Raw genomic sequence first — 22,678 nt, forward strand, 5'->3', positions numbered from 1 at the left:
ACATGTACTTATTACTTAACTCGCTGCTGCAGCACCAAACAAAGGGGATGGTGTTCTATGGTTATATACCCAGCAGGGTGCACATTGATTGGTATAGAGATGGCAAGCTACGCCTCATGGGTTAAGTAGTGTACAGTTTTATTGGCTGCTGTTTTGGCTTCAGTAAAGAAAGAGAAGTATAATGAAAAATGTCCTAGTCAACATGAATGAAAGTTTCGATTCTATTAAGGACACAAAGGCAAGGATTATGCTTTTCTTTCTTCACTCTTTATTAACAGCACATGCAAAGATAAAGTAAGAAACACATCACTGAACTACAACGCCCATGAACACTAGGAGTAACCAGGGCCACCGACAGTCCGATCACAAAACAGTCCGATAGTCCATATAACATAGGAGATATTGTAGTCCTTCCTCTTCTTCACTGAAGGAAGTTAAGCCCGCTGGGCATTATTCCATTTTAGACTCCGAACCTGAGAAGATAGGGATAAAATGTTAAAGACTCTCCCTTAAATGGTTCTTACCATTATATCCAACATTCAGGGACAAAGAATCGCACACCAAGAGAATATCATTGTACATGGAATAAATATCAACTGAATCCAAGGAATATCCTAATCTCACATTAGGTAGTACCATAGAGGAACTGGTTGCCGTTACAAACAATGTCAATACATCGTTCATAAGCATATCAATAAACCGTAGTAGATGCATAAAAATTCAGTACTTTCCTGACAATCACATGATCCCTACCTCTTATCTGTAGAATTCATGAATGTCATTGTATAAGTCCTCCTAGGAGGGAGGCATAGGTAGAGTATGCCGGGGGGATAATCCTCACCTCCCTGTCCTTAATAGAATTGAAACTTTCCTTCATTTAAACTAGGAACTTTTTCATGCTATGTCAGGACCGGAGGCGAGGATTATGCATTTTTAAAGTTTACTTACCCCCAGAGCAGCTGCGTCATGGATTGGTTTAAAATAAAAGTTTTTGAAAGTGGAATCTGATGACCAATCCGCTGCATGTATAATATCCTCCAATCTGCCCCCTGCCTGGAAAGCCTTGGAAGCCATAGACCATCTAGTGGAGTGTGCTCCAAACTCAGTAGTATCGATGCCTGTCTCTGCCATGATCCCTCTCACCCAACTTCAATGGTCGGGGGTGACACAGCCTTAAAGAGTTGTTTAATGGCAATCAGAAGTTGCCGTTCCCTGCCGCACCTCCATTGTCATGTCTTTGTAAGTCTTTAGTCATCTGACAACACACAGCTTAGGAGAGTCGGGAAAAGCTGGATAGGATACCAACCTGGTACTCGTCTTTGTCCTTCTTGAGATGTTGAATTTGACCCCCTCAGGGGTAAAAATTCTAGCATGGGAGGAACATGGCGGCGGCAGGCTGACGGCTGCTGCGGGACTCCGTAGCCTGAAGCACCACAATAGCGTACGGGATGGTTCTTTCCCCCATTGAAGAGCGGAATTTCCAAATTAATGTGGTGAGGACGGGTGGGCATGCTTTTTGCTAACAGTCTTGGGCATTATTAAGTATTTTCCTTGTTCTTTTGTTTCTGGAGGTCGGGCGACTTTTGACGAGCGCTCCAGGGCACCTGGACCCCGCGGGATGCCTGAGCGGTGTTACGTCAGGAGACCTGAGACGGGAGAGCTGATCCGCGTTGGAAACAGCGGGTCACGGAAGTTTGCTCCTGTCGGCATTTGGATTGCTGAGGATAAGTGCAACCAACGAGAGACTCGAGTCACCTGCAGGAGTCTCTGGCTTCGCTCCAGGGGGGCGCTCGTTTTCCGGATAAGAGGTCCGGTTTGATGGGGCGTTTCTGCAACTTTCACTAGCGGTAAGGTGGTCTCAAGAGGGGAGGACTGCATGGAGGCTGTCATATCGGGTGTATGTTCAACTACAATTTGTCAAACAAATTCCAGCAAAACAAAACAAGCCTGTGTCTTCAGGGGTAGCAGTGTAGAAGGGAGGGCGTCACCAAATCCGGAGAGTCCCATTGCTGATTCCTGTCAAGCAGAGGGCTCTGCAGTTAAAGGAAGAAGGGGGGAGATAAGGAACAGATACCAGCTCCGGTCTAAGCAGGACCTGAGGAGGCAGGGGGTTTGGGTCCTTGCTGAGATTACCGAAAAAGGGGGACCAACACCCTTGTCTCCTTATAAACTGAAGAAATGGGGAGTAAGGAAGGGCAGGATAGCCAAGGTAGTTAAGCAACCCCATGCGCAGAAAAGTACTCCCTCGCTTAAAAGTTATTTCAATATAATGGAGCGAGCTGTAAACTCCAAGGGGGGTCCGAGAGATAATCCAGGACCAAAGCAGGGTGTTAAAGAAGGCAATATCGAAACTGTGGAGAAAGAGACCGTAGAGAAAGGGAGTAAAAGGGCAGAAGAAGAAGGGGCCACCTCCCAACCTTATACAGCGTCTACTCTATTCCTGGAGAGTAGGTACGCAGCACTGGAGTTGGCCCCTAATGAGGGGGACCCAGAGATTCCTGTATACTCTAATCTGGAGAGTGGCCCTATCCTCGGGGTGCCATCACTAGAGACGCCACTCGTGCCACAGGTGTCCCTTGTTTCAATTACTCCAGCAGCATCGTTACCTATGTTGACTGATGTCCAGGTCTCGGCTTCATAGAGCTCTGTGGCTCAATCCTCCCCCTCTATGTCGCATATAATTCCCATTGTACCCCTATCTCAACCCACATCGCGGTCTTCCCCCCCCTCTACTAGTGCTGTACACAGTTTCGTCCCTCATCCTGGGGGTAGTGGTAGGCCGGGTGAGGCTGAGACGGAGAGGGACAGACTGGGTCTATTGATTCAAACATTGAGGGAGGATTTGCTGGACAAGTTCGAGATCTCAGAGAGAAACCAAAGGGGGCTACATGATAGATTCGATATTTTAGAGACTAAGCTAGAGGGAATAGTGGCCCGAACCAGTGTGCTGGAAAGCAAAGTCACCACGCTCTCAGAAATCTCAACGAGGAACTCCAAGGATATAGACACTATCAAAGCCCAAAACCAAACCCTTATGATGGATCTAGAGAGGTTGGAAACGCAGAGTCGGCGGAACAACCTCAGAATCCTCAAAATACCAGAAGGGGCCGAAGTAGAGGACATAAAGGGATTTGTCTGTAGGCTACTTCGGGAGGACATACTAAAGGATCGCTCAGACATCGACCTAGAAGCCAAGATCCAGCGGGTGCACAGAGACCCTTTTAGGCTTCATCCTGATCGTAAAGCACCCAGGAAGATTCTGGTTTACTTCCAAACATACAGGGTCAAGGAACTAATTCTAAGTAGATGTCTTGCACGTTCTTCTCTCCATTTTCGTGCCAATCCCTATCAAATCAGATCCGACATAGGAGGAAAAACGGCTCAAAGGCAGTGGGAGTTGGGTTCTAGGATGCCAGAACTTCGCTCACTGGGAGCCCAAGTCCAGATGAAGTTTCCTGCTGTACTTAAAAATATGTGGAATAATAAGATGTTCACCTGCAACTACCCAGAGGAAGTTGATGATCTACTATCCAAAATGAGGAAATAGTTCACCCTGCTAGAATTAGTTGTAAGGTTTAAAAAAAAAAAATGTTTAACTCAAGAAGGTGTACGTACCATACGCCCTTAACTACTAGATGGTTAGTAGAAGAGACAGAACACTCACACATATGACAAGTTTGTTTTCTGAAAAAATGGGGGGAAAAGAAAAAAATATATATATAATAACAATAAAAAACAAAAAGTGCAATTGTTAAAATAATCAAAAAAAATAATAATTAAAAAACACATGAAAAATGTAAAAGTGGGAGTCTTTAAGATTAAATAGGGGGGGGAACCTTCATTCTTCTCACCTAGGGTGGTGGTGTTCTAAGGGCGTGGGGCCCCCTAAGGCATGTTAACGCCAGACAGGACGGGAGGGTTCCTCGGGGGGGCGGGCGGGGTGGGGTCACAGGGGGGAAGGGAAAAAAAAAATTAAAATGTCCTCATATGCCATAAGTTTTAATGTCTTTAGGTTTAGTTGTTGTTTTAGGCCACTACTGGTACTATTTGATAAATGTCCCTAAGTACGATACCTAGTAGTAAAATCCTTTCCTGGAATTTGAATGGTTTAGGAAGCCGAAAGAAGCAACAAAGAGTTTGTGAATTCTTAAAAAATACTGAGGCTCGTGTATACCTCCTACAAGAGACCCACCTGGAAGCAGAAGTATGTAGTCAAGTATTCGCTAAACTCAGCTGGGTTCAGGAAATTCTGTGTTCCAAGCAAAAGGGCTCTACTAGAGGGGTAGCCATAATAGTACGCGCAAATAAGGGAATCAGGGTGCACAATTGGGGAACTGATCAGTCTGGGCGGTGGCTGGTGGCAGTCCTCTCTATTGGTAGCTCGTGTTTTCTATGTGCTGTTTATTACGGCCCTAACGAAGATAATTCCGGCTTTCTTCAAAAGTTGGAGCAGTATATGATACAACACACAGCTCCAGCAATACTAGGAGGAGATTTTAACCTTATTTTGGATCCCCAATTAGATCGTACCTCTAAAGTTAAATATAAATCTCCAAATAAATCGCTTCTAGCCCTTAAGAACATAATGATGGATTTTACATTACAGGATGCTTGGAGAGTTAAGCATGGTAACCTTAGGGAACACTCCTTTTACAGTAAAAAGTACAGTCAGTTTTCCAGAATAGATTTTTTTCTTTTAGACCAAGCATTTCTGTCTGATATTGTTTCAATCTCGCATATCCCAGTAGGACTGTCGGATCACTCTATAGTCGAACTGAAAATTATTTTTAAGGTTAGCCCTTCAGATTACAGGTGGACCCTTGATAGAACTATCCTCCTAAACGACGAGATTAAAACCAAAATTAGGGGGAGTTTGTTGGAGTTTTTTCAATTTAATGATGGAACAGCTTCAGAACAAACAGTATGGGACACACTTAAGGCCTATTTAAGGGGAATTTGTGGCTCACACATGGCATTAAATAGGAAACTTAGGAAAGAAAAAGATATTCACGAGCTTGACTTAATTAAAAAGAAGGAGCAACAACTGCAGCTAGCAGCTCTTGAAGATAGAAATAGAATTCTGGCCCTTAAAAAAGAACGTTTAAAGCTACAGTCAGACTGTAAAGCTAGAGCTGACAAGTTGAGTAAGGATAGGTGGGAAGTGAGCAAGCTCCGTAATTTTGAATATGGAGAGAAGTGTGGCTCTTTGTTAGCCTGGAAGGCAAGAACGGAGAGAAGTAGGAATAATATCAGCTCATTGATACAGCGAGGTTCAGGGCGGCTTCTTACAGAAGATGCAGAGATCAGGAGAGAGGCTAGAAGTTTCATGGAGGAACTGTATCAAGAGGAGAATAGTCTGAGGCTGGAAGAGCTGGAAAAATGGTGGGCTTCGAGAGAGTTACCTCAGTTGAGTGAATCCGACAAGGCCTTTTTAGTCACTGAGATTACGGAGGAGGAGGTACAGGCCCAGCTGAGAAAAATGTCCAGGAATAAAGCCTCCGGTCCAGACGGATTGCCGAATGAGGTATATAAAGACAATCTAGAAGAAGTCCTAGCCCCATTACTGAGACTCTTTAATAAAATATTCTTGCAGGGGGAACATACACCAGCCTCTTGGTCAGACGCCACAATTTCTTTAATAGCAAAGCCTAATAAAGATCTGAAAAAAATAGAATCATATTGGCCCATTTCGCTCCTTAATTCTGACTTAAATATTTACTCCGGCATACTCACATCTAGGCTGGCGAAAATAATTAAGTCTATAATTCACCCAGATCAGAGGGGGTTTATACCGGGTCGCCAATTGAATGAACGTACGTTCCAAGTCATAGGAGCTATAGACATAGCAACAGAGAGGGGGCTGCCGCTAGCCATTGTCGCGATCGACGCAGCAAAAGCGTTCGATCAAGTGAACTGGTCATTCTTATGGAAGACTATGGCACAGTTCGGGTTCCCGGATATATTTATCGAGGGGATTGAGACATTGTACAGGGGTCCCGGACCAAAGTATTGGTTAACGGTGGCCTTACTGAATGGTTGACCATCTCAAGGGGAACGAGGCAGGGTTGCCCCCTGTCTCCTCTTCTCTTCGATATTTATATCGAACCCTTTGTTTGGTCTCTGAGACAAGATCCTGCAATTACACCATTTAAAATTGGAAACCTGGAGCTTAAGACGGCTCTTTATGCAGACGACCTTTTTCTCTATACATCTAACCCGGTCGAGGCTATTCCCAGGCTATTCAAACTGGCCGAAGAGTTTGGCACAGTGTCGGGGCATAGAATCAATAAAGATAAAACCGACATAATGAGCTGGAACAACCCAACCCCGATACCAGAAGCTAAATCAAAAATTAGGTACCTGGGGATTTATCTCACTCACAACATAGAAGAAGTCTCCAAAACCAGTTGGCTAACGGTTGTAAAGGAAGTTAGGAAGCTTTTGACTAGATGGAACACTCTACCTCTTAACATCTATGGTAGAGTGAACCTAGTAAAGATGATAATCTTGCAGAAGATAACCTTCCTATTTACATCAATCCCTTTAAACTTTAATAAAAAGGATATTTTAAATCTTCAAGGGAGGATTGGCTCTTTCATCTGGGCTACCAAGTCCCCCAGGATTGCCTGGAGGAAATTGAGAAGGGGATTGAAATTGGGCGGGCTGGCTATCCCTGATTTACTCTTTTACTGTTACGCCTTTCAGTTCAAAAACTTCAGACTCCTGGCAAATAAGTTGGACTTTACTTCACATGGTAGACTATTTCGGGCTATGCTATCAGACCTGCCATATGGCCCTGATTTTTTCCTTTATAAATTTGGAGATCAGAAGTTTTTTAAGAAAGTACGTCTGAAGCTCCTACGGACAGCCTTAATTATATGGCAATCAATACGTAGAATTTAGGACATTCCTTACTATCATTATCAGGCCCCAATATGGGATTCTTCAGGTACACCAGACTGCTTATTAGATCGGCTGGCCCTCCACTAAGATCAGCTGGCCTTACGAAGTGGGGGGACTTGTGTAACGACTCGGTACTACTAAGTTGGGAACCCCTGTCAAACCTTACAGAAGGCTCCATTACAAGATTTAAATGTTATCAACTATCTTCCTGGTGGGGGAGGCAGCGTTGGGTCAAGGATGATGTGAGCCATATTTTGGAATATATCAGTAGAGGGATGGGACTGAAGGGGGAGGTTACACTTTGGTATAACATACTGGTGGGAGCAAAAGACAATCTGGGAGCTGAAATCATTAAGCTTTGGGATAATTCTTTAGTTCGGTACCCTGGTGAGATGCTAAAGGTCTGGACGGATTCTTTCACACTTTCCCAAAAAATTATAAAACCAACTAACCTTAGAAGAAACCACCTGTTCACGGCATACAGGGCCTATTGGACTCCAGCGAAACTCTCCAAGATCTCAGCAGAAAATTATTCCTGTCCCAGATGTGGGTTTCCAGCAGCAGACGACGGACATATGTTTGTTGACTGCCCTGAAATCGCTAGTTACTGGAGACAGGTGTGCGGGTTCTTAGAAGAGGTTGTGTTATCACCAATAACCTGTAGTCCCAGATGGGTTCTTTGCAGTCTTCCCCAGGACTATGACATCAGACATAGTACCTCTCAGTTTATTCTTTATGTTATTGTTATTGCTAGGAGGGAGATATGTAGGGAGTGGAAGTCGGTAAACCCGCCTAACTTTGCTGACTGCTTAAGGAACATCATGGCAGTGAGTTGTCCAGACACAATGTGCGGAGGGGAAAATACTATCAAGGTCTGGTCCGCATTGAAGGCATGGTGTGAAAAATAATCCCAAATGAGTCCAATGATTATGCCAGAGGTTGAGTGGTCCTGTCCTCCCTAAGGGGTAAGCTACATCGTAATTTGGAGTTGGATTTGGAAACAACCTACCTCTGGGTGATCTCTGTCGGCTATCCACAAACTCCAGGGCGGGAACAGCTAGTTTGTGTCAGTGGCCCAGAGTAAGCCTATCTAGAATTGACATTTTCTGGTGGCATTTATGAGGACAACTAAAAAAACAAAACAAAAAAAAAGATAGGTCTAAGGCTCTCACATCTGAAGATCTCTTACATGAGATGAGGCAGAGCAACATCATCAACTTTGCCAAAATTTCCTTCCGGGACAGGTATTGATTGTCCTGCCAAGATGACAACAGGCGTAAGACCAGATTGATGTCCCAAAAACCCGAATAGCTTGGTTAAGGGAGACAAGAAATCCTGATGCCCTTGAGGAGTTTACTCACACAGGGGTGCTCTCCCACCGGAACATTATTCACCAGTGTATGATCCGCTGAAATAGCCAATCTGATGGAGTTGATGGTACAATAAGCCAATCCTTCCTGAAAAACTTCTGCCAAGAAGTTCAATATATCTGTAACTCTGATGCCCACGGGATCCAGGTGTCTCTCCACACACCAACGTACCCATCTCCTCCAAGCTGATCTATACCTCTTGATGGTCCCTGGGGCCCAGGAGTGTTGGATAAGTAATTCAGTCACCTCCGAAAGTCGGAAGTCCTGCCAGCATCACCTGAAATTCCACCATGCCATGAGATGGGGATGGCCCTGAAGAACCAAAGGGTGAGGTTGGCCCAGAGGGTCCACCAGGATCTCTTTGTACGATGGAAGTTGTACCGGGGCGGACCAAGCCAGCTCCAGGAGAGAGGGGAACCATGCCTGCGATCGCCAGATTGAAGTGATCATGATGAGTGAGGCCTTCTGCTGCTGGGTTTGCGCTGTCACCCGCTGGATGAAGAGGAAGGGAGGGAAGGCGTAGGCTAAATCCATCTACCAAACCTGAAGGAAGGCATCTACCTACTGAACATGTGCACTGGCTACTGCCTGCAGGGGAGGGGAAGTATAACAAATTTGCTAGCATTTGCAGCAAGAATTTTCTATTCTATTAAGGACACGGAGGCGAGGATTATGCTTTCTCTTTCTTCACTGTTCATTTTACAGCAGCCAATGAAAAACTATTAAAGACTTTAAGTAACTACATTTCCAATCTTGCACTGGGGCAGTCAAATAACCATAGAGACTATGCCCAATATATGTAACATCATCCATTAGCACTTCCTCTTTCTTTGCCTTGAACGAGGATTGTCCAATTAAACCAAACTTATGTCCATGAGAAGAACATGTAGAAAAGCAGAACAGCAGTCTTTTGCCAGAACCGTCGGCATCCATGTAGGTGAAGGGCGCCCAGCGCGCCAACCAAACTTGCACAAACATTGCGATGTTCATTGATCGCCTTTCTGCTCTGCCCCATAAACAAAAATTTGCAATCATAATACCGTGATAAGCAGAAAAAATAAGGGCGGGTAATAAAACAATCATGAATATGAAAAAAATTACATTTGGTGGGCTAATCCTCACCTCTATGTCCTTAATAGAATTTAACAAACTTGGCGCGAATGCTAGCAATTTTTTTATTCTATTACAGGATCGGAGGCTTCAGTTTATGCTAGTTCAACGCTTTACCAATACAACAGAAGCAATATGGCCCACAGGTTCGTGATAAAACTGTTTAAAGGTAGAGTCAGATGACCAATCATCTGCTTTCATTATATCCTGTAAACTTTTGCCTAACATATAAGACTTAGAGGCCATAGCGCACCTTACTGAATGAGCTCCAAAGATCTCAGTGTCAATACCAGCCTCCTGCATTATATACCTTAGCCATCTGGCAATAGTCGCAGACGTAACAGGCTTAAACGGTTTCTGCAATGCAATTAGCAACCTTGAACAACCAACCGGTCTAAGCGTTTGTGTACAGTGTTCATAAGCTTTCAAGCATTTTATAACACATAATTTAATGTTAAAAGGAAATGCATGATATTCAATGGAACGTGAAAACGTCATTGTCTGAGCAGAAATTGTAGAAGAGACCCCTTCCAGGGAAAACACTCTGTCTGTTAGGTCTACTACTCTGATATCAGTGACTCGCCGACAAGTTAAAGTAAGTAAATTCCACATTTGTAAAGCGCACAATCACCCGTAAGGGTCTCTAGGCGCTGGGGGCCGTCGGGAAGATTAAGCGAGCTATTGCCCAGAGTCACATGGTGCTGGGCTAACCTGCCGCCGGAGCCGGGGATCGAACCGTGGTCCCCAGATTCCAGCGTCAGTCGCCCTGGCCGCGGCGCCACACCTCTCCCACAGTTGACAAAGTAGGATGGCTAGTTTTGCAGACAACTGCTTTCTTGAAAGTTCCTCATTATGAGGCCAGCTATCAAAGCGAGCTAATACTTTAGAAGCATACCACAAAGCTGAATGCTTAGCCTTAGTAGGATTTGCCACTCGTATGCCTTTGAGAAGTTTGCAGATCACCGGGTGCACACCTACTAGTTTAACGTTGATTTGCGTATGTCCCGCCGAGATAGTGAACCTAAAGTTGTTAACCGATTTGTAAGAGAGGCCTTCGGAGGCTTTCTTGGATAAAAATTCACAATCTGTGAGAGACCTGCCTCCACAGGATCCAGTTACCCCAGGCACCAACCCAGCCATGCTTGCCATGCTGAAGAGTATTGTTTCCTGGTAGAGGGAGCCCAGGCTTGCTGGATGAAACCTGAAGCCTCTGTTGAAAGGCCTGGCAATTACCACTGTTGCCGGAAAACCTCTAGGCTATCAGGGACAGCTGCCCGACCAGAACTAGGGATGCAATTCTACCTGAGGACCCTGGAGCATCGTCCGATACCATAGCAGGAGAAGCAGCACATTGCAGGTTAACTCCAGAAGTACTGGGAACCATGGTTGTGACTTCCAAACCGGTGTGACTAGAACCAGCTCCGCCTGCTGCAGGGCAATCTGGTTCGCTACTCTGGGAATCATTAGGAATGGGGGAAAAGCGTACTGAAGTGCACCCGACTAATCCTGGAGGAATGCATCGGTCGCCAGTGCCTTTGGGTCCGGCCTCCAGCTGAAGAACTGAGGAATTTTTCACATGAGCCTGGAGGCGAAAAGATCTCTCTGAAATGGGCCCCAAATGCTCTGTATCCACGGAAAGACCTTGGGGAGCAACTTCCAGTCACTGTAATCCCTGAGATGCCTGGAGTTCCAGTCCGGCACTTGATTGGACTGGCCCGGAATGTACTCTGCAACCACGGAAATCTGGTGGTTGAGGAAATAGTTCCAAAAATCCTTGGCTATCTTGACAAGAAGAGACGACCTTGTGCCTCCTAATTTGTTGATATACCTCACCGCCGACACATTGTCCATGCGGAGGAGGATGCAGCATGAGGTCTGCTACGGGGATAGTGTCCGAATTGCGAAGGAACCCGCAAGGAGTTCCAGACAATTGATGTGTAAGGACAACTCCTGCGGGGACCATCTAGGTGAGTCTCTGCGTGCCTTGCCTGTCTGCCGTCGTGCTCTGTTGCCAGGTATTGTACTGTAATGTGCCCTTAATCACTGCTGTTTTGTTTTTCTACATTTTGTACTGGTTTTCTGTTTTCTGTAACTTGCTCCTGTCTGCCCCCTTGTACTGTATTGTGCCCTCTCTGCTGCCCGCTTCCCGCTCTCTCCCGCTGCTGTGTCCCTGCGGCCCTGCCCCCTTGCCTGCCCACTCATCGCACCTGCCTCCCGCCACCCAGCTGCTCCCACCTCCCCATATATCGTGGCGGGCGCAGCATATAAGGCAAGCCCGCCATCCGTGGCTGGACCGCACCCAGCACCAGAACCCCTGGTCCCAGTGCCCACTACGACGACCGACGCCAGTACGACACCAGCACCCTCCTCGCACTCAACACCAGACCAGCACACACCTACTTCCTGGCCGCCCCGAAGCACACCAAAGGACCCTTCACCTACCGGAACTGCAACTTCACCAGCTTCGAAGCCGCCCAACCACCCGCCGGAAAAGAACTCAACCACCTCAGATGCATCCTACTGAATACCCGCTCCGCACGTAAACACGCCGTTGAACTCTGGGACCTGCTCAACACCTCCTCCCCAGATGTCGCCTTCCTGGCTGAGACCTAGATGACTGCCTCCTCGGCCCCTGACATCGCCATAGCCATCCCAGACAGCTACAAGATCACCCGCAGGGACCCCACCAACGGAGTAGGAGGGGGACTCGCCATCGTCCACAAGAGCACCCTCAGGATCACGACCAGCATCGATGACACCCTCAGCACCGCCAAGCACTTCCAGATCCACACTGACCCCCAACACCACCCTCAGAGGAACACTCATCTACAGACCCCCCGGACCACGGCTCCAGTTCAGCTACACCATCGCCGACTTAGTCAGCCTGCACGCCCTGGCCTCGACAGTCTACATCCTCCTCAGAGACCTGAACTTTCATCTCGAGAACAACAACGACTCCAACTCCACCTCCCTGATTGACAACCTTGCCAACCTCAGACTCAGACAGCTGGTCACAACGCCCACTCACTCTGCCGGTCACACGCTTGACCCCATCTTCTCCGCAAGCCCCCACATCACCTTCAGCCGCACCACCGAACCCCACTGGACCGACCATCGCTGCATCCACTTCACCTTCCTGAAACCCACCATGCACCACTGCACCCAACAGATCCCCCACCGCAGCTGGAGCAAAATCACCGCAGACCAGCTGAACACCAGCCTCGCCCGAAGCCCACCTGCCGACCCCACTGACACCGACTCTGCCGCCCACAACCTCAGGCACTGGATCGACGACTGCGCCAATATTCTCTTGCCCCACCTAAGAAACCCTCTAACAGATGCACTGACAAGAGAGCCAGCTGGTTCACCTCATACCTCCAGGCCTCCAAACAAACCTGCCGGAAACTTCAGAAGAAATGGCACCACGAACAGACACTGGACAGCCATGCAGCCTACAAGAACGCCATCCACAGACACCATCACCTCATCAGATCCGCCAAGAAGACATCCTTCAAAGACCACCTCGACAGCAATGCACACAACAGCAAGGAGCTCTTCCACATCGTGAAGGAACTCTCCAACCCCAGCTCCAACTCCAACGACACCACTGTCGCAAGACCTGTGTGACTCCCTCACCACCTTCTTCCCACCGCAAGATCCACGACAGCTTCAACAACCAGACCGCCCTGACAGCAACCAAGACCTCAGATCCCACACCTACCATCGACTATGACCCCCTACTCGCCTGGGCCAACGTGAACAATAACGACACCATCAAAACCATGAACACAATCCACTCTGGCTCACCGTCAGACCCATGCCCGCACCACATCTTTAACAAAGCCAGCGTCATCATCGCACCCCATCTTTGCAAAGTCATCAACAACTCCCTCAAGACTGCGACCTTCCAGGAGAGCTGGAAGCACGCCGAGATCAACGCCCTGCTCAAGAAACCCAAGGCGGACCTGAGAGACCTCAAGAACTTCCGGCCCACGTCCCTGCTCCTGGGTAAAGTCATTGGGAAGATAGTCAACATACAACTGACCCGCTACGTCCGAACAACATCCTGGACCTTTCCAAGTCAGGGTTCTGCAGCAATCACAGCACCGAAACTGCCCTCATCGCCATCACCGATGACATCAGGACCCTGCTGGACAACAGCGAAACTGCTGCCCTCATCCTCTTGGACCTCTCAGCCGCCTTCGATACAATCTGTCACCGCATCTCTACAACACAGGGATCCGAGACAAGGCTCTGGAATGGACCACCTCCGTCCTCTCCGGCAGAACCCAGAGCATCTGCCTCCCCCATTCCGATCTAAAGCCTCTGAGATCATCTGCGGCGTACCCCAAGGATCGTCCCTTAGCCCGACACTGTTAAACATCTACATGGCCCCGCTTGCCTCACCGCCAAATCAAACCTCCACAAAGGAATGAAGGCCATCGCCGAACGGATGAAGAACAGCCATCTGAAGCTGAACTCAGAAAAGACTGAGGTCCTCATCATCTGCACCAACCCCTCACCACCTTACACAGGCTGCTGTAGCAGACCCTGTTGTGTCATTTTGAGTGGTCTCTCAGGGGTGGCATAATACATGCTGCAGCCCCTGAGAGGCCTGTGGGGTACGGTATATAGGATACCATATACTAGCGACTTATAAGGGTACCCCAGAATCCAATCTGTGGTGTACCTAAAGTACATGCAATCATTTTAGAGAGGAAGTTGCTAGGCTGGGGTCCTCAGCCAAACTAAAGTCGAAAAACAGTGAAACATCAGCAAAAAATGGGGATAATTATAAGAAGCTGCTCCTACTCTCCTCCAACACTCTCTAGAGAAAATGCCACGTCAATTCCAGTGGAATTAATCAGGGGGAGCAATCATTAGTGCACAACAGTATAATGGGGATAAAGCCCCAGAACCAGGGCGTCAGGAGAGACAAATAGATGTAAAGCCTGCACTCAGAATGGGGCCAAACTCGAGTTATGCAGCCAGAGCAGATGTCAGGACCACACCACAGTACTTATCATTAGTGTGGGGTCAAGCGTTAAAGAACACTGGACGATGAGGAAAACCGGAAGAAGGACGTCGCGTAGCCCAAAAGTAGCCCAACTCGGCTACAGTCATCCGGCTCTGAAAAACAAATATTGCTACTAGAAGGCCCAATGAGGAAAGGCTATGCAGCAGTGATAGAGGTATGGCAGGAATACCAGAGAAAAATTACACTAACAGTCAAAAGCGGTCGCTGGCTTGCATTGCGTGCGGCGCAGCCAGCAATCACTACACACATAGCATGCAACTTTCACAATGAAATAATAATCAGCAAATAAAGCGTATCAACAGCAAAACCCCATAACACGTTGATATGACAGTAAGCTAATTATAAATGTATAAAAAATTGTATATAGAGCACTTAACTGGACTGTGAGCAGCAAAGAAAGAGGCACGTAATACATAATGGGGCTTAATTATTTGGACAGAGAGACTGGGATTGGTGGATGGATACCTTGGATTATGGGAAATGTAATTTAATAATATGTTGATCGTTTTTCATTGGCTGCTGAAAATTGTCAGTAAAGAAAGAGAATGCATAATATATAATTTGCTAGGATTTGCGCCAATAGTTTTCAATTCTATTAAGGACACAGAGGCGAGGATTATTGTTTCTCTTTCTTTACTGCCTAAAATACAGCAGACAATGAAAAAATGTTTAACATTATCACACAAACTACATTTCCCATGATGCTTTTCAGCCAGTCATATCTCAGCAGATCCTATAAGAGTCACGATCTCCTTTCCAATAGCCTCTTTCTTTGTTCCGACACTTTTTAATCCAAACTGCATAAACGATAAAGATCACTCAGGACCATTTTCGATTTCCATCCAATATGAGAGCAACCCCTCAACCAGGAACTGGAACACAATGAAATACTTCTGACCAGAAGAAGACAGAATCAATCAAAATTCTGTTCCAACCATAGAATAGAAGAAAAAAGGAAAAATCTGTAACTTCTATATAAGAACTGCATGATACATTCGGGCGAGTTAGAATTATAACAATTGAAAATACAATTGTAATACAATTGGACAGGATATTCTTCGCCTCCGTGTCCTTAATAGAATTGAAAATTCTTGGTGCGAATGCTTGCAAATTTTATATTCTAGTTCAGGACTGGAGGCTCCGATTATTGTTAGTTTAACACTTCAAATACCACAGAAGTTATATTGCCCTCTGGTTTGTAATACAATTGCTTAAATCTAGATTCAGAAGACCAATCAGCGGATTTCATAATATCTTGGATGGTTAAATCCAGCATAAAAAACTTGGAGGCCATTGCCCCCCGAACAAAATGAACACCAAAAACTTGAGTATCAATACCCGCTGCTTTCATGACCAATTTAAACCACCAGGCTATTGGAGCAGAAGATACTAGTTTAAACGGTTTCTGCAAGACAATTAACAATTGTGTCGATCTCACCAGTCATATAGACCGTGTACATTCCTTGAAGGCTTTCAAACATTGAACTACACACAGTTTTGCATTATTTGGAAAAGCATTATACTCTATGCAACGAGAAAAAGTTTTTGTTCTGACAGTTATGATAAAAGAAACTCCTTTCGGAGTGAAGACTCTACCAGTTAAATCCAGAACTCTCACATCCCAAGTATGTCTGTTGGCAGATAAGTACAAAAGCATGGGCAATTTAGCGGACAATTGGTTCCTGGATAACAAAGAATTATCTGGCCATCTGTCAAAGAGAGCCAGCACCAAAGATACATCCGATAAATATGTATGCTTCGCTCAAGGAGGGTTAGCCCCCTCGATAACTAAGTAATTTACATGCCACTGGATGCATACCTACAAGTTTCCCATCCATTTGGCTATGACCTGATGATATTGCCAATCGGAAATTATTTACTGATCAATAAGATAAGCCAGCCGAAGCCTTTTCTTACAAAAAATTCGCAGCATGGGATAAATCCGCCTCCACCGGATCCACGTGCCATTCCATGCACCGGCATACCAACCATAGCCAAGCTGATGAGTACCTCTTTCCAGTAGAAGGGGCCCCAGCCTGTTGAATGAACTTGGAAGCCGTGTCCGAAGTGCTTGGCATTTCCTACTGTTGCCTGAAAGCCTCCATGCCATGAGGGACAACTGCACCAATAATATCATCGGATGAAGTTCTACGTGAGGGCCCTGGAGCATCACCTGAGACCATGAAGGATTCAAGGGAGTCGCAGGCCAATGTCCACCAGAATTGGAAACCAAGGTTGGGATTTCCAAAGGGGTGTCACCAACCACTTGCCGGGCTATCTGGATTGCCACTCTGGAACAGGAATGGGTGGCAGTCGCTGTAAACTGTCAGGTATCTGGAGTTCCAGTCCATGACCATGTTGGATTGCCCCAGATTGTATTCCACTATCACCGATATCTGGTGACTCAGGCAATATTGCTACAAAACTTTGGCTATCTCCATCGATAGGGATGACCTTGTAACTCCCAACTTGTTGATGTATCTCACCGCCAAAATGTTGCCTATCCTGAGAATGCAACAAGAGACTTGTTTGGGAGAAAGAGCCTGTATAGCAAAAGACCCTGCCAGCAACTCCAGGCAGTTGATGTGTAGCGATAACTCCTGGAGAGACCACCTGCCTCCAGTGGAGATATCTCCGCAATGCATGCCCCAGTCCAATCGGCTGGTATCTGATTCTATTATCACTTCCAGTTGGGACCTGAAGAAGACTCTGCCGTTCAACTCATCCGAGTGTCCCAACAACCAGTGGATTTCTTCTCTCACTTCTTGTGTTAAAGGAACCAGATCTGTGTAAGACAGGCCCTTATGTAGGTGTTACATTTTTAATCTTTGGAGAGCCCGATAATGGAGTGGGCCCAGAAATATGGCTTGGATTGAGGAGGCCAATAATCTTGCCAAGCAGTCAATAGTCTGTAGAGACACTACCTGTCAGGATAGGATAGATGTCAATTGTTTCTTGAGATCTTGAAATTTGGTCTTGGAAAGTTTTAGCTGAGCTGCCTAGGAGTCTATGACAAATCGAAGGAATTCTATCTTTTGAGATGGGCAGAGGACTGACTTGGGTGCGTTAATGACAAATCTCAAATTTTGCAAGAATGTTATTGTCATCTGTAGATGGAGATTGTCTAATGTCTGGGAATGAAGATCTCGGCCAGGTATACAATCATGCGTATTACCTGTTCCCTGAGATGGGCTATCACCGGCTTCATCATCTTGGTAAAACACCATGGTGCCGAAAATAGCCCGAAAGGAAGGGCCAAATATTCCAACCACCTATTCCACCACTGGAATTGAAGGAAACGCCGGTGTGGAGGAAAGATGCATATCATCAGATATGCATCTTTGAGGTCCAGTCGGACCATCCAATCCGGTTTCCTCAGTAGATCTGCTAGCATATGGATGCCCTCCATCTTGAAGTGTATTTAAACTATGCAATGGTTGAAATCTCTTAAATTCAGAACCAATCTGTGACCAGCTCCCTTCTTTCAAACCAAGAAACTGTTGCTGCAGAAGCCGCAAGAGTCCGTGTCACAATACACCACTGTGCATTTCTGCAGCAGCTCCTCTATTTCTGAATCTATAAAAGCACACTCTTGTTGGGAAAAACTGTGTTGCTGAGGGTACGACTCTTGGTGAGGAGCCTGACAAAACTCCAGGTGAAGCCCTTGAACCGTCTGTAAGATCCATGCATCTTACGACAGAGCCCTCCAATTGTGGAGGAAGAATTGAGTATGACCCCCCCCAAAGGTAAATCTGAGGTATCAATAAGACTTACCTGGAACCCTGGTATTGGAATCCCGCTCAATGTCTGCCTCTGTTGAAACGGCATCTGGAGAATCTTTGACGGGTGGGGTAGTAGGTGCCACCTCTGGTGGACTCCCAAACTCCTCTGTCATTCCGTATTCACCTCTGGAGGGACCTTGAAAATAGGAGCGGCCGGCAAGCATCCCCTGCCTCGCCCTAGTTAAAAAGGCCCTCTTGGAAGACCCTCTTGATGTTGGATAGGGCTTTGTCTTATAACGTAAAAGTACCTACATATTTAGAGACATCTTTCACAAATGTATCTCTGAAGAGATTGCCGTCTGCTAGGGGGCCTGCTTCTGCCAAAGCCAATTCAGAGAGATTGGAGTCCATTCTCATGAAAAGTGATTTACGCTGTTCCGTCGATATAGCGCAATTTGCATTCCCCAGTAAGCATGTTGCTTGTTGCGTCCAGCAATCCAATATGTCTGGATCCACCGGAATAGCGGATTCCTTTGCCGCGAGTGGCATTTCCAAGATCTTAGCTAGGGGTCCAGCCAAATCCAATAACTTGTCCTGACAGCCACACCAGGCGCGGTCAATGCCCTTCTGAGGATCTTTTGCGAACTTTTTTAGGAAGGTTAGCATGCTGGGGTCTAGGTCTGGGGTTGCGATCACCTTCGAGGGTATGTATGGTCTGGAACATTCCGCCCAAAGACGGTTGTGTACTTCTTTATCAATCCCTTTCCTGAGATTCTCATGAAGTTATTCAGATACTTCTGTTACTGGGGCCAAATCTGAAGAATGTGGGTGGACAATATTCGCAGGATTAAAGGTAAAGGGATTGGATGGGCTTAGTGATGGAACGCAGGGAATAACTACAGAAGATTTTTTCACCTATTTCTTCTTCGTGGTTCACCATGATCTGACTTGGTAGAATCAGTGTCAGTAGTGTCTGTGACAATGTAAACTTTCTGTTTATGCTTAGACTTCCCACCTCCAGAGGGTATTGGAGATGAATAGCCATGATCAGCCATAGGACCTTCAGGTAGATTAGCTAGGACGCCTACATGAGGCCACTCTGATGACTTGGCTTTGTCTTTCCTTGGGGCTTCAGAAGAACCAACTTGGGGCTCTGCGTTTGAAGGATTCTGAAGACCATAACGCTTTGAAAAACTTTCCAATTGTGCAGTAATAGGTTTAAGGGCAGCTGCTAAAGCTGGTTGTACTGTATTGGGTACAGTGTGTTTAATAGCCCTGTTAATAGACTGCTGGGCGGATGCATCCAGAGCGTTAACTAAATTGTCTTCCAGAACAGCTCCCTGTTGTTCTTCATAATAGGATTCATATTCCTCCTCTTCAAATGGAACCCAATCTTCCATTATTAGATAGTTGACTGTCAATAAAGGGAGAATGCCAAGCCTATTGAGTAGATCAATAAGGGGGGAGCCAGCAGACGGTGCACTCATTTGATTGAAACTATAATTGCACTTAACTCCTCAGTTTAGGCTGTAAGCACTAATTATGGCAGCCGGTCCCTTGTAATGTGATCCCCACTCTGCTAACATGCAGCTCTCAGCCGGGCATGTCTGTGAGCTCCAGCGGCCAGGGATTTTAAACGCGGACATGTGTAGTCCAAATCCACCCAAAAACAGCCCAATTGGGCTATGCACTTCTGACGAGTATTAAGACTTAATTATAGAACAGGCCCAATCAGGGCAGGTTCCGATCAAGTCACGCAGGAGACTGCAGCGTCCAGCGGAGGAAAAACTCTAATAAATGTTCACTAATCACAGTGGGCTGTCCCAAAGCAACAGGAGGTCCGCAACACTCGAGCTGAAGAGTCACCCAGGCTGCACGTGGAAACACAGGTGCAGTTGACCAGTCAACTAGTTCCCTTGGGCGCAAGCGGGCGGGGACACAGCGGATTACATGAACCTCGCACAATAAAAACCACATAGAATATTAATCAAAAAGCACTTATCTCAGTCTTGAGCAGCCGTTTCTGGATGTATTCCGCTCCTACACCATGGAATTCCTTATGCGCCAGCGTAAGTGCTTTGAAAGCAATCCGCTTCCGAATAGGCAGCCAATGTAAGTGTTATAATGTTAAACATGTTTTCATTGGCTGCTCTATTGTTGGCAGTATAGACAGAGAAGCAGTAAGAAAAATAATACTAGCTAACGCGTAAACAATTTTCAATTCTATTAAGGACACAGAGGCGAGGATTATGCTTCTCTTTCTTTACTGAAGCCAAAACAGCAGCCAATAAAACTTTAAACTACATAACCCATGCGGCGTAGCTTGCCATCTCCTCACCAATCAATGTGCCCCTTGCTCTGTATATAACCTTAGAACACTAGAGTCTGTCCTCTTTCTTTACCAAGCAGTCCATAAACCATGAACATAAACTTCATAACTTCCGGTCTACTAACCGATCTCCTACACAGGGTCCTCCAACCGAAGGAACCTTCCCGTCTTCACCAAAACCCGGTTTCTTGTTCCTCAAGACCTTTAAAACTCATCTTGCTCTCTGTACCTGAAATTAAATGAAAGCCATAATACCTCATGTCTAACCAGACATCATCAACGTTGGGCTGGAATCTATAAACTTTCATAATAACATGAATTAATAAACTGTTGAAATTCAATACATCTCTCAATCATCCCATAGTCCAACATATGAATTCTCCAGGCGGGATAATCCTCGCCTCTGTGTCCTTAATAAAATTGAACATTTTTTACACGTTAGTTAGCACATTTTTAATTCTATGTCAGGAAACGGAGGCTTCTGATTATGCTAGTTTAAAGTTTTGCAATTGCATTAGATGCTACATCCACGATTGGTTTGTGATAGAACGTTTTAAATGTCGAATCACAAGATCAATCCGCTGCAGTCATAATGCCCTCCAACTGAGAACCAGTTATAAAGTTCTTAGAAGACATGGGGGCACATGCATCATTGGCTTTTGCATTCGCAAACGGTGCGAATCAGTAAAATCGGCCGTTTGCGAATGCAAAAACCATTTTTGGGATGCATCAAACTTTGTTGCACAATTCACTTTTTTTTGCACTTCCAAAAAAAGCGAATGCATTTAAGGAATCGCATTTGTGCGATTCCTTAAATGCAATGCATAATTTTTTCTAAAATTGCGAATTTGGAATTTGGAAGTGCAAATTAACACGAGGTTGAACCTCGTGTTAATTTGCGAAAATGTTTACAAAAACTAAAAAATGCATTTTTTAAAGTGTCATGTTACAGACACATATGTCCTTAGGACATGTGTGTGTGAAACATGCACTTTCAAAAACATTTCAGGGTTGCAGGGGGGGGGTCCTTTGGACCCCCCCCTGCACCCGTGGAATGCATCAACAAATTGCGAATTCTTAACTGCCTTCCCATTGACTCCTATGGGCCTTTTGGCCCATAGGAATCAATGGGAATTGCGAAAATGCACTTTGGAATCCGCTATTTATTTGAGAATCGGTAAAAATTGCGATTTTTACCGATTCCCAAATAAATAGTGAAAAAAATGATGCATAGCATTTTGCAATTCTTAATTTGCGATTCGGTAATTTTCGCAAATTAAGAATCGCAAAAGCTATCAATGATGCATGAGCCCCATGGATCCTCTCACTGAACGTGCTCTAAATATGGAGACATCAATAGCAGCTTCCCTTAACAACCTTTAACCCATCCGGTCAAAGTCGCGGAAGAGACTGGGCAGAAGGTTTCTGTAAGGAAATCAACAATTGACCTGACACATCGTTTCTAAATTCATGAGTACAATCCTCGTAGCATTTCAAACATTGAACTAGACATAACTTACTGTGATGTGGAAAAGCAGGGCAACTCACACATCTGGAATTCATCTTAGTTATTTTAGAAATTGTGAAAGAAACCCCCGAGGGAGTGAATACTCTAACTGCCAATTCCAAGGCCAGTACATCCAAGATCCGTCTGCAGAAAATGAGACACAACAACAGAGTAAGCTTCGCTGACAACTGCTTACGTGAAAGACCTTCATTCGCCGGCCAGTTTCTGATACAACAAAGTACCACATCTACATCCCACACCATGGGATATCTGGGTTTTGGTGGTTTCACCAATCTAATGCCCGCAATATATTACGGACCAAAGGATGTTCCCCCACCAGTTTCCCTTCAACATGGTAGTGTCCCGCCGAAATTGCGGAGCAAAAATTGTTGATCGTCCTTTATGCCATTGCCTGATTGGCTGCTTCTGAAAGAAAATTGACAATCATATGTATGTGTTGGACTTGGCCCTTTTGGCAGGTTCACCCCTGAACTTTTTGCTTTTAATGGTAGCTGGTGTTAGTGATTTTTGGCTTCTGCACAGTTTACCACTGTGTCCCAGGGTAAAGTGCGTGCGTATAGTAAGGTTTGGCCCGCCCTCCCATAGGAATGCATGGCAATTGACATCGAGGCGGAATACTACGCTGGCCTCCTTCTGGATGATCTAACTGCCTGGGCCGAAGATCACTCGATCATACCA

General features: G+C 45.8%; 1 protein-coding gene across 2 annotated transcripts in view; it reads right to left on the reverse strand.

Annotated features, from left to right (window-relative positions):
- Positions 1-435: 435 nt before the first annotated feature.
- Positions 436-22,678, reverse strand: part of LOC144822040 (scavenger receptor cysteine-rich domain-containing group B protein-like) — a 346,782-nt gene continuing 324,539 nt past the window's right edge. Inside the window, exon 5 of one of the 2 annotated variants that reach the window (XM_078679110.1) lies at positions 436-473. In XM_078679110.1, the coding sequence (XP_078535236.1) occupies positions 451-473 (23 nt within the window). In that variant the 3' untranslated portion in view covers positions 436-450. Of the gene's footprint in view, positions 474-20,627; positions 20,702-22,678 lie in introns of those variants that run through there. The other variant, XM_078679109.1, reaches the window with a different exon arrangement.

The sequence above is a fragment of the Lissotriton helveticus genome, chromosome 3_1, assembly GCF_964261635.1.
Source record: "Lissotriton helveticus chromosome 3_1, aLisHel1.1, whole genome shotgun sequence".
NCBI classification, from domain to species: Eukaryota; Metazoa; Chordata; class Amphibia; order Caudata; family Salamandridae; genus Lissotriton; species Lissotriton helveticus.